The sequence below is a fragment of the Xenopus laevis genome, chromosome 5S (assembly GCF_017654675.1).
Source record: "Xenopus laevis strain J_2021 chromosome 5S, Xenopus_laevis_v10.1, whole genome shotgun sequence".
NCBI classification, from domain to species: domain Eukaryota; kingdom Metazoa; phylum Chordata; class Amphibia; order Anura; family Pipidae; genus Xenopus; species Xenopus laevis.
This window is the reverse complement of record NC_054380.1, coordinates 138,220,972-138,236,128: the sequence shown is the minus strand read 5'-3', so window position 1 is coordinate 138,236,128 and position 15,157 is coordinate 138,220,972. Positions and strand designations below refer to the sequence as shown.

The following is a 15,157-nucleotide window of genomic DNA, read 5'->3' as shown; positions in this document are numbered from 1 at the left end:
TTACTCCAGGTAGCCACTTGGCCTCTCAGCTGGCCCTTCTGCCTGGTCTCTGGTTTCTTGTAGGCTGAATTATAGAATTATATTCTATACATTGCACTTTATAAACTAAAGCCTAACTAAAGAAGTAGGTAGAAGTGTTGTACATGATGTTTTGTGCTTCTGTACCAGCCCAAGGCAACCACAGCCCTTTAGCAGTAAAGATCGGTGTCTCCAAAGATGCCCCAGTAGCTCACCATCTTCTTTCCTGCTGATTTACTGCACATGCATACTTCCCAACTGTCCCGTTTTTAGAGGGACAGTCCCTCTTTTGACAGCTCAACCTGTAGTTCCTCGTTTGCACTGGAAAGTAGAGTCCTGCAGTGGGTCAGGTACCCTGCAGGTTGCGGGTAGAAGTTCCGGATGCTGAGATAGACGCGGGTTGGGTCGTGGATCTTCTCAATAGCGATTTTTACTCCTTTTTTCTGATCATGCCTACTTCCGATGATGTCATTTCCGGTTTACAGAGACAGCACTTCCTGATTCTTAATGGTCAGCAGGTCCGGGTTGCGGATAAGGTACTTACGGGTCCGGTAGTGGGTCCAAGCAGGTAAGAATGTGGGTCCGGATTGCGGGTACGGGTTCCAAAAAATGGACCCGCGCAGGACTCTACTGGAAAGTCTTGTTTATCTCTGCAATGAACAGCCAGAAAAAGAAACAATGTTTCTAACTTAATTGGCTTTTGGCAGAGAGCCCAGAACAGCCATAATAGAAGGTAAGATACATTTGTAACAATTCAAATGTGTCTAGATAAGCAAATAAGTAACTGTAACAATATAAGATAACTGGTCCCTTGGGAAAAGTTAGACTCACAGCTTAAAGGGCAATTCCCCTTCATTAGCAAAACTGTAATAACTGAAAAAAACACAGAAATTTTTTCAAACTTTGATAAACTGCGAAATTTTGTAAAATGAACCCAAAAATGGGTCTGGTCAAAAACTGTTTTGCCACGCTGCGCGGCAACTTTTTTATTAATTTTTTTTATTTCCAAAATGTTGGGAGATAAGGCACATGCTCTGTGCTGCTGTCACTTACTGAGCTTAGGGAGCCACTCACAATATACAGTACACATAGTATAGAAATGTCACAATATAAGGCTGATTAGTAATTAATACACATAATTACTACATGGCAGCACAGAAACCAGTGCAATTAGTATCAGAATTGAATAATCAGCAAACCTGTAGCATCAGCTTATATTACAGCCAGGGAAGCTCATTTTCTGCTGGATAATTAGTGACGAGCCCTAAGTTTAGCTTCTCAACAGCCAATCAGAGCCCACTGAGCATGTGCAGTGCCGCTGACTCACAAGTCCAGGTGTAAGCATGGCTAGCTGCTGGAGGAGACTGTAAAGGCCTGAATTGTTACTATTATAGGGCTGCTATTAATTAGCAAATTACAAACACTTTCCTGTATATTTGTATTTAAACATTGTGGTGGCAGCTTCCCTTCTGGCAGATCCACCCCCCCCAAGATATGGGCATCGTCCTTTGGTGTTTCATATTCTGTGCATTGCAATCACTTGAACCTTCTGTCTGTCTGTCTCCACAGGAGGGACAGCAGTGTCATCAAAGAAGAAATCAAGGCGTTTCTTGCCAACAGAAGAATATCCCAGGCCGTTGTTGCACAAGTGACTGGTAAGAAACTCCTCCACCCGCCTCCTTTATTCCCCCCCCCCCCCCCGTATCAGTGTGTGTGTGATGCCCCCCTGATGTTTCACACTAACCCTCATATGTAGTATAAGGCATGAAGTTTGCTCAGGAGCAGTAACCCATAGCAACCAATAAGACGTTTGAATTCAAACAGGTGACCAGTAAATTCTACCTGCTGATCGGTTGCTATGGGTAACTGCCCTTGGGCAAACTTAGTGCCTTTTATTAGCCCAAAACATCGCCCATTTTTCTCACCTTAATAAATTAAACTTTTCACTTTTGGAACAAAGAGATTTTTTTTTCTAGTATGTGATTTAAGACCCATTGTCATGAACTTCACAACAGGTTTATGTGTCAGTTCTGGCAACTTTTCCTTTCTCTTTTGCATGAATAAAAGAAATCCTTGGAATTAAATTAAAGGGGAACTAGTAGACTGTAGTACTGCCTTAGTAAAGTGACATTTAGGGGGATTTTTAGATGGACTCAAACTCCTGGTGGAACAGGAAGAAGCAAATAATATTATCAGGTGGCATAAATATAGTTTATTGGTAAAGTAACTATTTATCTGACTTATTTATCTGTTTTTATCCCAACTAAGATATAAAAAATCTTTTTTTGGACAAAAAAATTAGCCTATTGGGCTTATTTAATATTTATATGATTTTCTAATAGGCTTAAGGTATGAAGATCCAAATTATGGCAAGATCGGCCCCAGGTCCCATGCATTCTGGATAACAGGTCCCTATAAATGTATTAAGTACTAATGGATAATTACTGCTGCCCCTCCCACCCCTATGGGGATGATAAGCTCAGTGTTAGGAGCCTTTCTTGTTTCTCAGACGTACAAACAAGGACTTCATCTTACAGGGATCTTTAATAGTGACTTAAAATGATTATCACAATTGCTGTGAAGAACCAGGAAACTTGGAAATTGGGAGTACTTTCAGTTTTACTCTTCTGCACTATAGTGTAGTGCCCTTAGTGTGTAAACACAACGACATATTAGTGTAACGTTGCAACTACTCTGTGTTTAGAGGACTCTACAGGTGAATCAGTTATGGGAATGCCTGTGAGGGAAACCCCTGAGAGATAAGTCAGCTGGAAGGCACTTCATATGCAGATTTATACCACCAGTAATAACCGTTCTATAGATGAGGGTTTTCTGTGCTTCAGGTATCAGTCAGAGCAGGATCTCTCACTGGCTGCTGCAGCAAGGCTCCGACCTGAGTGAGCAGAAGAAAAGGGCGTTTTACCGATGGTACCAGCTGGAGAAGACCAACCCTGGTAAATATATAGAGAATTTATCTTAAACTTGAGTATTATAAAGAATGTTTGTGCCCCCCCCCATGTAGTCCCACCATTTGTTTCACATATAAAATCACTGTTGTAACGGGGGTACCCAGGACACAAATAATCTCCCCCCTAACTGGCCTTTAGACTGGGCCCCCTTAGCTCATAACAAGGTTACACATATATAGAAACATTGGGGTGTCACCCTGCTATATTTCCAGGGGTACCCAGGGCACAAATAAACACTCACCCCAAATCTTCCCCTAACTGGCCTTCAGCCTGGGCCCCCTTAGCTCATAACAAGGTTACAGATATATAGAAACATTGGGGTAACAGTCACCCTGCTATAGTTCCAGGGGTACCCAGGGTACAAATAAGCACTCACCCCAAATCTCCCCCTAACTGACCTTCAGACTGGGCCCCCTTAGCTCATAACAAGGTTACAGATATATAGAAACATTGGGGTAACAGTCACCCTGCTATAGTTCCAGGGGTACCCAGGGTACAAATAAGCACTCACCCCAAATCTCCCCCTAACTGACTTTCAGGCTGGGCCCCCTTAGCTCATAACAAGGTTACAGATATATAGAAACATTGGGGTAACAGTCACCCTGCTATAGTTCCAGGGGTACCCAGGGTACAAATAAACACCCCAAATCTCCCCCTAACTGACTTTCAGGCTAGTAAAATAAACTTGTTTGGTACCCCCAGAGGAAACCCTGGGAAATACTGTGCAGTTCTCCACAAATAAGAAACACTGGGGGTAAAGCAGTTCCAGTCCATTTATGGAGTAATATTAGAGGCAGAAGTAGAATGTGGAAGGTGTGATCCATATTTGGGTGTGGGGGGTAAACCCCACGTTACATTGTTGGATCCACAGACTTTTCATGGCCGCACATATTCTGCTCGTAGTCTAAGTAGCCGCCGTGCACCCACAGTGATATATTCACAGGATACAATGAGTTCTTCTGAGCTTCTCGGAAGGGTTAAGCAGCGCTTGTTATTTTATTTCTGCAGCAGTACCTTGCGCGCTTCGTAAATCACATTTCCAACCAATTAGGCAGCCTGATGCTGTGCAGCTCCCGTTATCACATTGCTGCCTGCTAGACGTAGAACTCCTTATATACTGTAGTTGAACTGCACCCAGAGACCTCCCTGCACACCTCCTCCTACTGAAACACAAGCGCTAATGTCACGTAGAGCAATCTATCTGTTCCTCTAATTACCCCCCAATTTCCTTCTTTTATCCTAAGGAGATGATAGCCGACATGCAGAGCTAACTAGCCCTCTGCTGATCATTGAATCACCTCCCTTACAACTTGTTCATTAGTGGATCCCATGCCGTTTCCCTGTCTTTTATCCATTTCTAAACTATCGAGTCGAAAGACTCTAGCTTGAATGGCTACACAGCAGCTTGTTTATATAAACTATAGTAGTACTTATCTGTTATCTACTGTGTATCCTGTGCTTGAATGGCTGCCTCCATGGCTACACAGCAGCTTGTTTATATAAACTATAGTAGTACTTATCTGTTATCTACTGTGTATCCTGTGCTTGAATGGCTGCCCCCATGGCTACACAGCAGCTTGTTTATATAAACTATAGTAGTACTTATCTGTTATCTACTGTGTATCCTGTGCTTGAATGGCTGCCCCCATGGCTACACAGCAGCTTGTTTATATAAACTATAGTAGTACTTATCTGTTATCTACTGTGTATCCTGTGCTTGAATGGCTGCCCCCATGGCTACACAGCAGCTTGTTTATATAAACTATAGTAGTACTTATCTGTTATCTACTGTGTATCCTGTGCTTGAATGGCTGCCCCCATGGCTACACAGCAGCTTGTTTATATAAACTATAGTAGTACTTATCTGTTATCTACTGTGTATCCTGTGCTTGAATGGCTGCCCCCATGGCTACACAGCAGCTTGTTTATATAAACTATAGTAGTACTTATCTGTTATCTACTGTGTATCCTGTGCTTGAATGGCTGCCCCCATGGCTACACAGCAGCTTGTTTATATAAACTATAGTAGTGTTTCTGAAGCAAACACATCCGTTTTATCAGTGCAGGGAAACACTACATTATATTGTCACTGTTACCGTTTCCTTTTAACCGTAAACTCATTAATGAAAAAGCTCCAAATTAGAGGAACGTTGTCTCCCATAGACTCTCTTTAATCAAATGATTCAAAATGTTTTTTCAATGATTTGTACTTCATCTGGAGACCAACCGCCATTGGGTTTAATGTTTCAGTTCTTCTGTAGTGGACTAAAAGTATGGAGATCCAAATTACAGAAAGATCTGTTATCCAGAAACCCCCAGGTCCTGAGCGTTGTGGATAACAGGTCCCATAGCTGTAATTCTATCTCATCCATTCTGTCCATTGCTTACTGCAGTGTATCCGATTATTCGCTAAGAAGCCAAAATGCAGACCCTGCTGGTCACTTTTGTTCCCCCCCCCTTGGTTTCCAGGTGCAACACTAAGTATGAGACCCGCCCCTATCCCCATAGACACAGACGCAGAGTGGAGACAGACCCCGCCTCCTGTCACCGCTACTTCTGGTACCTTTAGATTACGGAGGGGAAGCCGCTTTACCTGGAGGAAGGAGTGCTTGGCTGTGATGGAAAGGTATGTCCCAAGGCAGCTACTGTACTATCATATTTGTGTTTGTGAGGGCAGGGAACAATACTTAACTGAGCCAATCATTAAAGGGGAACTATTGTGAAAATGAAAATATAATATTAGCTTCCTCATACTGAAATTAGACACTTTCTAAATATAATCAACTAAATATTCTGTACTGTTTGTGAAATAAGTTTATGTTCACGATCCCTCTCTCAACATCTGTTTCTCTTCATTCTCTCTTCATGCAGCAGTTGGGTGTCAGATATTCACTGACAGTTAGATCCAATATATCTTATAGGGGGGCTCCTTTTGCCTAGAAGATGTATTAGAGGTCACTCTATTAAACTCACCAGACATCATGTCTCTCTACATGCAGGATTTGTGCAAAAGGCAGTTATTTTGTTAGATTTTGTTTGTACTGGAATCAGTTATTTGAGTGAGCTCTAATACATCTGCTAGGAAAGGAGCCTCCCTATAAGATATATTGGATCTAACTGTCAGTGAATATCTGACACCCAACTGCTGCATGAAGAGAGAATGAAGAGAAACAGATGCTGAGAGAGGAATAGTGAAGATAAACTTGATTATTTCAGAAACAATGCAGAATATTTAATTGACTGTATTTAGAAAGTTTCTTATTTCATTACGAGGAAGCTTAAATTAAGAAGATGGGGTCTCTGGAGTGCCTATAATGGGACGAACGTCACTCTTGTGACCCTATGTTCTTATTGGTAGGGTCTGGTCTCTCCCAGCAGCTCCAAGTATCGGCACAGGAGAGGGTACAAGGGAAAGCACAGGGGAAGACAGGAGAGGGCACAGGAGAGGGAACGGGAGGGCACAGCAGGGGGAACGGGAGGGCACAGGAGGGGGAACGGGAGGGCACAGGAAAAGGCACAGGAAAAGGCACAGGAGGGGGAACTGGAGGGCACAGGAAAAGGCACAGGAGGGGGAACTGGAGGGCACAGGAAAAGGCACAGGAGGGGGAACGGGAGGGCACAGGAGGGGGAACGGGAGGGCACAGGAGGGGGAACGGGAGGGCACAGGAGGGGGAACGGGAGGGCACAGGAAAAGGCACAGGAGGGGGAACGGGAGGGCACAGGAAAAGGCACAGGAGGGGGAACTGGAGGGCACAGGAGAGGGAACGGGAGGGCACAGGAAAAGGCACAGGAAAAGGCACAGGAGAGGGAACGGGAGGGCACAGGAGAGGGCACAGTAGATGAATAACAAGACTGGGGCCCTAGACGTGCATCCCGTCTGCTAGTGCTGCTGTTATTATTGGTTCAGATAATCCTGCTGTCTCCTATCGATTGTTTCTCTTCCAAAAGCCTCAGAGGCCAGTTTTGGGCATTGCATGTACCATGGCTGCTGGCCAAGTGTCTGGTGTAATAACGTTATACCTTGATCATAAAATGTACTGGATCCAATTTAGTCCAGCTCACAATTTAGTCCAGCTCACAATTTAGTCCAGCTCACAATTTAGTCCTACTCACAATTTAGTCCTGCTCACAGCGCTGAGGAACAGAGGCTCCAAGGAAAGGGGGAAATCTTCATAACTCCTTCCCACACAGTTTGGCTTTCAGACTTCCAGTTAGAAGAGTCTCAGTAGATTAAACTAGAACTACGGCTGATTGGCTGGAGGGTGGTCAGGCAGCGGGTTTATTTAAAGGGGATCTAAATCCAGTTGCACTTTTCTTAGATTTTAGCAGTTTTAAATGGCGAATACAGGTATCGGATCCATTATCCGGAAACCCGTTCTCCTGAAAGAGACAAATTTCAGAAAGGCCGTCTCCCATAGACTCCATTTTATCCCAATAATCCAAATTTTGAAAAATGTATTTTCTTTTTCTTTGTAATAATAACACAGTAGTTTGTACTTGATCCCAACTAAGATATAATTAATCCTTATTGGAGGCAAAACATGTTTACATGATTTTCTAGTAGACTAGGCATGAAGATCCAAATTACAGAAAGATCTGTTATCCGTAAAACCCCAGGTCCTGAGCATTCTGGATGACAGGTCCAATACCTTTATCAGGCTTTACTAGTCTCAACAGCTTATGTCTGTGTATAATCAGCTCATCCAATGCTTCATCTGTAAGTTAACTTTTAGTATATTATAGAATGGCCCCTTCTAAGCAACTTTTCAAATAGGTTTCATCAATTATTTTGTATTGTTTTTAAATTTTCCCTTTTTATTCTGACTCTTTCAAATTTCTTTCAAATGGGGGGGGGGGTCACTGACCCCATCTAAAAACAAATTCTCTGTAAGGCTACAAATGTATTGTAATTGTTACTTTATATTCCTCATCTTTCTATTCAGGCCTCTCCTATTCATATTCCAGTCTCTTACTCAAATCAATGCATGGTTGCTAGGGTAATTTAGACCCTAGCAACCAAATGGCTGAAACTGCAAACTGGAGAGCTGCTGAATAAAAAGCTAAATAACTCAAACCCCACAAATAATTTCATGCCCAATAGCAAACTGTCCAGAAATATCACTGCATCAAATTGAAAGTTAATTTAATGGCAGGTTATCCCTTTAATTTCAGGGTTTTTTTCACTGTTTTATAGTTAATATGTAAATGTAATTGCTGTTGAAATCCGTGTCTGTCGTTCCCATTCTTTTGTCTGGTTCTGACCCCTGACAAAAAATGTAGCACAAATCCCGGATGTTTCTGCTACAGTGGATCAGGAGTCAGAACTGGCAGTGCAGAAACTATAAGCAGCCGGATATATACCATTTTCCTTAGCAATCTATTTAAGCAAAGCAGTGAATATTTAGGCACCTTTGGGTTAACATAAAGAACGGATGAAAGGATCATTTAGCTGCCACCCCAAAATATCTTTCTCATCTGTGTCCCACAAATCCTCAGTGATGTCAGAAAAGTATCTGCCCATTGGGGGCAAGCAGCAGTACTTTGCCTTTATCTCAACACTGCTCTAATATTTAACATTTGTACTTTCCAGCTATTTTAATGAGAACCAGTACCCGGACGAGGCCAAGCGCGAGGAGATTGCAAACGCCTGCAATGCTGTTATACAGAAACCAGGTGAGTACTGCACGCAATGACATCAGCACGCAATGACATCAGCACGCAATGACATCAGCACGCAATGACATCAGCACGCAATGACATCAGCAACAGAATACATGTAGCAAAACTGAGCAAATGAATCTGATTGGCTGAAATCTCAGTGTTTTCATTTGTCGTGTGTTAGCTCAGTGGCCGCAAGAATCTCGTTGATCTGTGGGAGGTGATAAGGAGCTTGAGGCCTAGCTGAAGTTTGCTCTATAGGCCTACTTGAGTGGCTCCACCCACCCCCATAGTTCTAGAGCAATATATAAATATAGTACATAATATTTTAATGCATCCAATGCCCTTTCAGTTTTTGGTGTTACTGGTGCTTTAAATTAATGATTTGAATAAGTGATGGAAGGGTGCAGGGAGTGGCAAGGGTTGATATGGAGAGGAAGCACAGGCAGCAGAGAAATGTCTTGTATGTATATTAACAGAGGATCCCAGGCAGACAGATGTTTGCGTCCCTGGCCTCCTGTTGTTGTGCAGTCATGTCACCAAGTTAATGCACCTGTTAATGCAGATACCAGACAGTTTGTTTTTTCTTTACATATTATTCAGCAAAGACCTTGAAATGTGAAGTAGAAATCAGGGCTATCTACATAATTCATGTCTGCACAATAATTCATTTGCTTTTAAAGGCCTTGGTAGGGTGCCAGGGTGCTGGGAGACAGTGCCAGGCCGCTTGGCTTGTATAGTGACGGGAGAACGCGGGAGAAAACTCGCTACATACACTCACCTCTCTGACGCACTCTCAAGGTTTAACTGGCTCTGGCACTATTAAAGGGGAACTTGTCCTTGATTTATCCCAGCAGCTGCGGTGTCAGAATAGAAAGTGAGTAGTAGAGGGGCAATAAAAGAATAAGAAGGGCAAAGCACATTGTAAGTGCAATATAGGTTCAAGGGGGGAGTGGAACAATTGCATATAGTGCTAGTGTAGATGCCAGAGCCCTGCCATGGGTCATATACATTCACATTATCAATGAACCCCAATATCTTAATAAGCAAAACATCCTGATTTACTGTGTTTCCTCCTTGTGTTTCTTCTCTGTAATTTCTATTTCCTCTTCTGTTTTCTCACTGTTTCATCTCTGTTTTTCCTCCTTGTGTTTCCTCTTTGCTTCCTCCTTGTGTTTCCAACTTGTGTTTTCCTCTCTGTGTTTGTTTCCTCTCTGTGTTTGTTTCCTCTCTGTGTTCCCTCCTATTGCATCCTCTCTGTGTTTCCTCTCTGTGTTTGCTCTCTGTGTTTCCTCCTGGTGTTTCCTCTTCGTTTCCTTTCTGTGTTTCCTCCTTATGTTTTCTCCTTGTGTTTCTCTTTGTTTCCTTTTTGTGCTTCCTCCTTGTGTTTCCTCTCTGTGTTTTCTCTTTGTTTCTTCCTTGTGTTTCCTCTCTGTGTTTTCTCTCTGTTTCCTCTCTGTGTTTTCTCTCTGTTTCCTCTCTGTGTTTCCTCTCTGTGTTTCCTCTCTGTGTTTCCTCTCTGTGTTTCCTCTCTGTGTTTCCTCTCTGTGTTTCCTCTCTGTGTTTCCTCCTTGTGTTTCCTCCTTGTGTTTCAGGCAAGAAGCTGTCGGATCTGGAGCGAGTCACCTCACTGAAAGTGTACAACTGGTTTGCTAATAGGAGGAAGGAGATAAAAAGACGAGCCAACATTGGTAATGTGCCAGGACACACAACAGAACCAGACACCCTATTGACCATTCTATAGTTCCAGCCATCTTTCATTATACCTGCAGTGCTTCTAGACCGTAGCGCTGTTACACTGTAGCTTCCGGGACACATTTGACTCCCAGTCCAACAGTGGGGGGGGGGGGGGGGGCAAATATTACCCTTTCCCCTATTGTTTTAATCAGAAAAATCTATAGATTCTGTTATTTGTTGAGTTAAACAGGGGAAGTGAAGCTCCACCATGTTCCTGGGCCCATTTGTTTCGATTAAGACAGAAGCTCTGCTTTGCTTCCCCTTTATTAGCAGGGCCCCTTTATTCCGATCTTCTCTGTCTAGGAAGATTGGAATTACCAGTGCACATAATTTAGGGCCATGTTTGCTTTTTTCGAAGAAGCAGCAATCCTAGAGAGTCATGGGATTGACGTACAGAGTCCCGGGGGTCATTCAAACAGCGACGATGTGGATGGAAACGATTATTCTGAACAGGTGAGGACCTGGGCTTTTCCTTTAGCAGCTCTGAGCAGTTTGGTTTCCTCATAGGAGGCTCTTCTGATTCTCTGTGTGGGGGGAGGAAAGAGGAAGGCGTTGCACCCCCTGTAGTTACAATGGGTCACACCCATCACTTTATAAAAATATTATGTTTCTGTAGCAAACGCAGCAGTTATATAACATATATATATAATAATGAAATCCTTGACAATAGCGAGGGGAGGAGGTGACAGTTTGCAGTCAGACAGCCCCATTATCTGCCACTGACAAGAGCAGGTCGTTTAGTTCTATTTGGAATATTAATATTAACAACCTGGAATTGCGTCATTTCATTGGTCCCGGCAGTCGGTACTAAGAGACAATTAGGGATCACCTGACAATTCTCTCCGGCACATTTCCCATGATTTAATAGCAGCCATTTTGGGACTGAGGAATTGTAAATGCTCATCTTTATTTCTGTGATTTAATGAAATCCAAACAAGCACTTAATTACACTGGCCAGGAACCCGCGTGTGTGCGCAAAATAACCACGGATATAACGGTGAGCTAAAGGAAGCTCAAATTTTGTGATTACATCCAAATATCTAAAATATAATGTAGTGTTAACCTGCACTGGTACAACTGCTGTGTTTCCTTCAGAAACACTACTATAGATTATATAAACAAGCTGCTGTGTAGCCATGGGGGCAGCCATTCAAGCACAGGATACACCGTAGATAACAGATAAGTACTACTATAGTTTATATAAACAAACTGCTGTGTAGCCATGGGGGCAGCCATTCAAGCACAGGATACACAGTAGATAACAGATAAGTACTACTATAGTTTATATAAACAAGCTGCTGTGTAGCCATGGGGGCAGCAATTCAGGCACAGGACACGTAGTAGATAACAGATAAGTACTACTATAGTTTATATAAACAAGCTGCTGTGTAGCCATGGGGCAGCCATTCATTTTTTTTTTTGTTACTGTTCCTTTAAATGAGAAGGATCTTGGGGTTTTTGTCTAATTCTGGGCAGTGTCATTCTGTGGCTACGAAAGCAAATAAAGTTCTTGTATAAAAAAGGGCATTAACTCAAGGGATGAAACATAATTCTGCCTCTTTATAGGTCCCTGGTGAGGCCTCATCTGGAGTATGGGGGCAGTTTTGGACTCCAGTCCTTAAGAGGGATATAAATGAGCTGGAGAGAGTGCAGAGACTAAGTGCAACTAAACTGGTTAGAGGGAGGGAAGAGTTAAATTATGAGGGGAGACTGACAAGGTTGGGGTTGTTTTCTCTGGGGGAAAAAAGGCGCTTGTGAGGGGACATGATTAGACTTTACAAGTACATTAGAGGACATTATAGACAAATGGCAGGGGACCTTTATACCCATAAAGAGAATCACGTACCAGAGGCCTCCCCTTCAGACTAGAGGAAAAGAAGTTTCATTTAAAGGAACAGAGTAGGGGGTTCATCACAGTGAGGACAGTGAGGTTGGGGAATGCACTGCCGGGTGATGATTCAGTTAATGACTATAAGAGGGACTTGGATGATTTCTTGGACAGACATAATACAAAGGCTATTGTGATACTAAACTCTATAGTTAGTATAGATATGGGTATATATCATTTATGTGACAGTAGGGAGGGGTGTGTGTATGGGGCTGGGTTTTCATTTGGAGGAGTTAGACTTGATGGACTCGTTTTTTCAACCCAACTTAACTATAAGCAAATATACAAGAGAGTTGAATTTATAAATACAGTATCTCATATAATATACAACACTGTATTACTCTCATTTAACAGCTTTCTATTCCCCTCTACATGCTTAGGACGACAGTACGAGCCATAGCGACCATCAAGACCCAATCTCATTAGCGGTGGAGATGGCAGCCGTCAATCACACCATCTTGGCACTGGCCCGGCAAGGCACCGGCGAGATCAAGACAGAAGCTCTGGACGACGACTGATCAAACCATTCGCCTACGGGAAGGGTCAAACATGAAAATACTTAGACGTAGCACCTTAAGAAATCTTTCCTCAGTCCTTAATATGTGTCCCTCTTACAGTAGAACCGCAGTCTCTTGTTCTTCCACTTATCTGGTCTTGTTCTGTGCGGATGCCATAGCCTCTGTGTTTGCTCTCTCAGTATTAATGACACCCCCCTGTCCCAGGTCTCACACGGGTCTTATTAACTTGACTGCTCCATCTCGGCATTCCAATTTAAAGGTGCTTCCAGCCTTAATGATAATCTATACATTCCCTATCTTCTTTTTCTGTCCACACACACTCGCTACAGTCACACATTTCCCAAGGATCCAGCTTCATGGCAGCTAATGGTTGGTATGTTGTACCTCCTTTTTAGTTGCTAATTATGTTTATTTCTTAATGCTTAAGTCATTTGCACTCAGTGTTATTTTAGACTTTATTTATGATTTGCCTCATTCTTTTGGGTACTGCCTCTCTCTAGCATATTATTAGTATACTGTATATGTGAGGGATACGCAGCCGCTCCAATATTCTCTGTCTCTCTAGGAGTCCCCAACCTTTATAACCAGGGAGCCACATTCAAATGTAAAAAGAGTTGGGGAGCAACACAAGCATGAAAAAGTTCCTTGGGTGTCAAATAAGGGCTGTGATTGGCTATTTGGTAGCCCCTATGTTGGCTGGCAGTCTACAAGAGGCTCTACTTGGCACTATAATTAGTTTTTATGCAATTAAAATTAGCTTTCAAGCTTGAAATTCAAAAATAAGCACCTGCTTTGAGGCCACTGAGAGCAACATCGAAGGGGTTGGGGAGCAACATGTTACTCACGAGCTACTGGTTGGGGATCACTGCTCTAGAGCACTCTCCTACTCCATGCAGAACACACACACACACATATATATATATATATATATATATATATATTTCAACACTTCGGCCCACCAACTCGGGCCGTCTTCAGGATCTTCCTGAAGACGGCCCGAGTTGGTGGGCCGAAACGTTGAAATAAACGTTTCACTTTTTTCACCATTTCAAGACCTTGGAGTGCGGTTTGTATTTTTGGATTGTTGTGCTATGTTATAACCAGCACCCAGGCGGTTGCCTATATCGCGAGTGCACCACTATAGACTGTATGTATATATATATATATATATGTGTATATATATATATACACACACACACACACACACACACACACACACACACACACACTCTGTATGAACAAATCTATACCACTGTGTTTCGAGCAGAGAGATAAAGACTCTCCATATTAGAGCAGTGGTGTATGGGAAGATGTCTGACAAGTCATTGGGGGCAATGGAGGATCATTTCTGATCCTTAGACTCTGACGTTTGGTTGTATCTGAGGAGTAACATTCTAGAAGAACTTGCTAAATGCCATACTACGAGCACTCGATTATTATCTCAGCTAAAGTATCAAAATGCGTCTCCAGACACTTAACATCCCTGAAAATCGCAGGATTTTAAATGCAAAAAGGGATATTAATGTACCATAAATCCCCCATTAGCTGCAGAGCAAGGAAGGGAATGGCAGGAGCCCAGGAATTAGCCATGATAAAAATGGAGGAATTCATTAAACTGTTGTAGAAGCTGCTGGACCTGCTGAAACCATTGTTACATTTATCCGCCTAAACATGGGGACGGTCCAATTCTGCGCAATAGTCTTATTATCTAGACATGGCTTTCATTCAGGCTGGAATTTAAAGTAAAGATCCAAGAGTGTAGCAAACCCTTTCTCATCTCCATTCTCTGGGAATAGGACTGCGCTTTTTAATGTTGTTGTTATTAGTGGCGGAGAGTTTGGCATTATTGACTGAAAGTCCCATGAGAGGGCAGTTTTGGTCATGTCTCCCCATTCTGTTGACTTCTGCTCATACACTTGGCCCATGGACTATGAAGCCTTTGTAGATGTGCGGCCAGGTGGTGGGTTATTTGTTTGGGGGATATGATGGAAGACCTCATAATTGTTATGTTTCTATGCGGCAGTTAAACCTTCATTATTCTCCGGCTCCACCATCCCTGCTCCCCCCAAGGTAAACTAATAGTATTGTGCCAATGCAGAGCCGCCTACTGCCTCCCCACAGCCTTCCCTTCAGTGTTTCTTCTTGTACCTTCTCACATTAGACCAGTTCCTTGTGAATCCAATTGAAACTGAAATCTGACTGTTTATATTCTCTGCACTGCTGGTTCTGACTACCTATTTGTTTCTTAGGAGGACATTGCCTGTTGTTGGGACACATGACCGGGGGGGGGGGCACATGCACTGATTTTTTCAGATAAGAATTAACTATGCAGCTTAGTAGAGATTGAGGTAATGGCAACATTTTCTGAA

General features: G+C 42.8%; 1 protein-coding gene across 7 annotated transcripts in view; it reads left to right on the top strand.

Annotated features, from left to right (window-relative positions):
* The window catches only part of hmbox1.S (homeobox containing 1 S homeolog), a 46,835-nt gene extending 33,966 nt beyond the window's left edge, over positions 1 to 12,869 (top strand). For 2 of the 7 annotated variants that reach the window (XM_018266024.2, XM_018266022.2), the window contains exons 4-10: positions 1,588 to 1,673; positions 2,862 to 2,972; positions 5,457 to 5,613; positions 8,578 to 8,660; positions 10,241 to 10,336; positions 10,741 to 10,835; positions 12,651 to 12,869. In XM_018266024.2, coding sequence (XP_018121513.1) covers positions 1,588 to 1,673; positions 2,862 to 2,972; positions 5,457 to 5,613; positions 8,578 to 8,660; positions 10,241 to 10,336; positions 10,741 to 10,835; positions 12,651 to 12,788 — 766 coding nt within the window. In that variant the 3' untranslated portion in view covers positions 12,789 to 12,869. Of the gene's footprint in view, positions 1 to 1,587; positions 1,674 to 2,861; positions 2,973 to 5,456; positions 5,614 to 8,577; positions 8,661 to 10,240; positions 10,337 to 10,740; positions 10,836 to 12,644 lie in introns of all 7 variants that reach the window. The other 5 variants (XM_018266028.2, XM_018266027.2, XM_041565102.1 and 2 more) reach the window with 5 other exon arrangements.
* Positions 12,870 to 15,157: the final 2,288 nt, after the last annotated feature.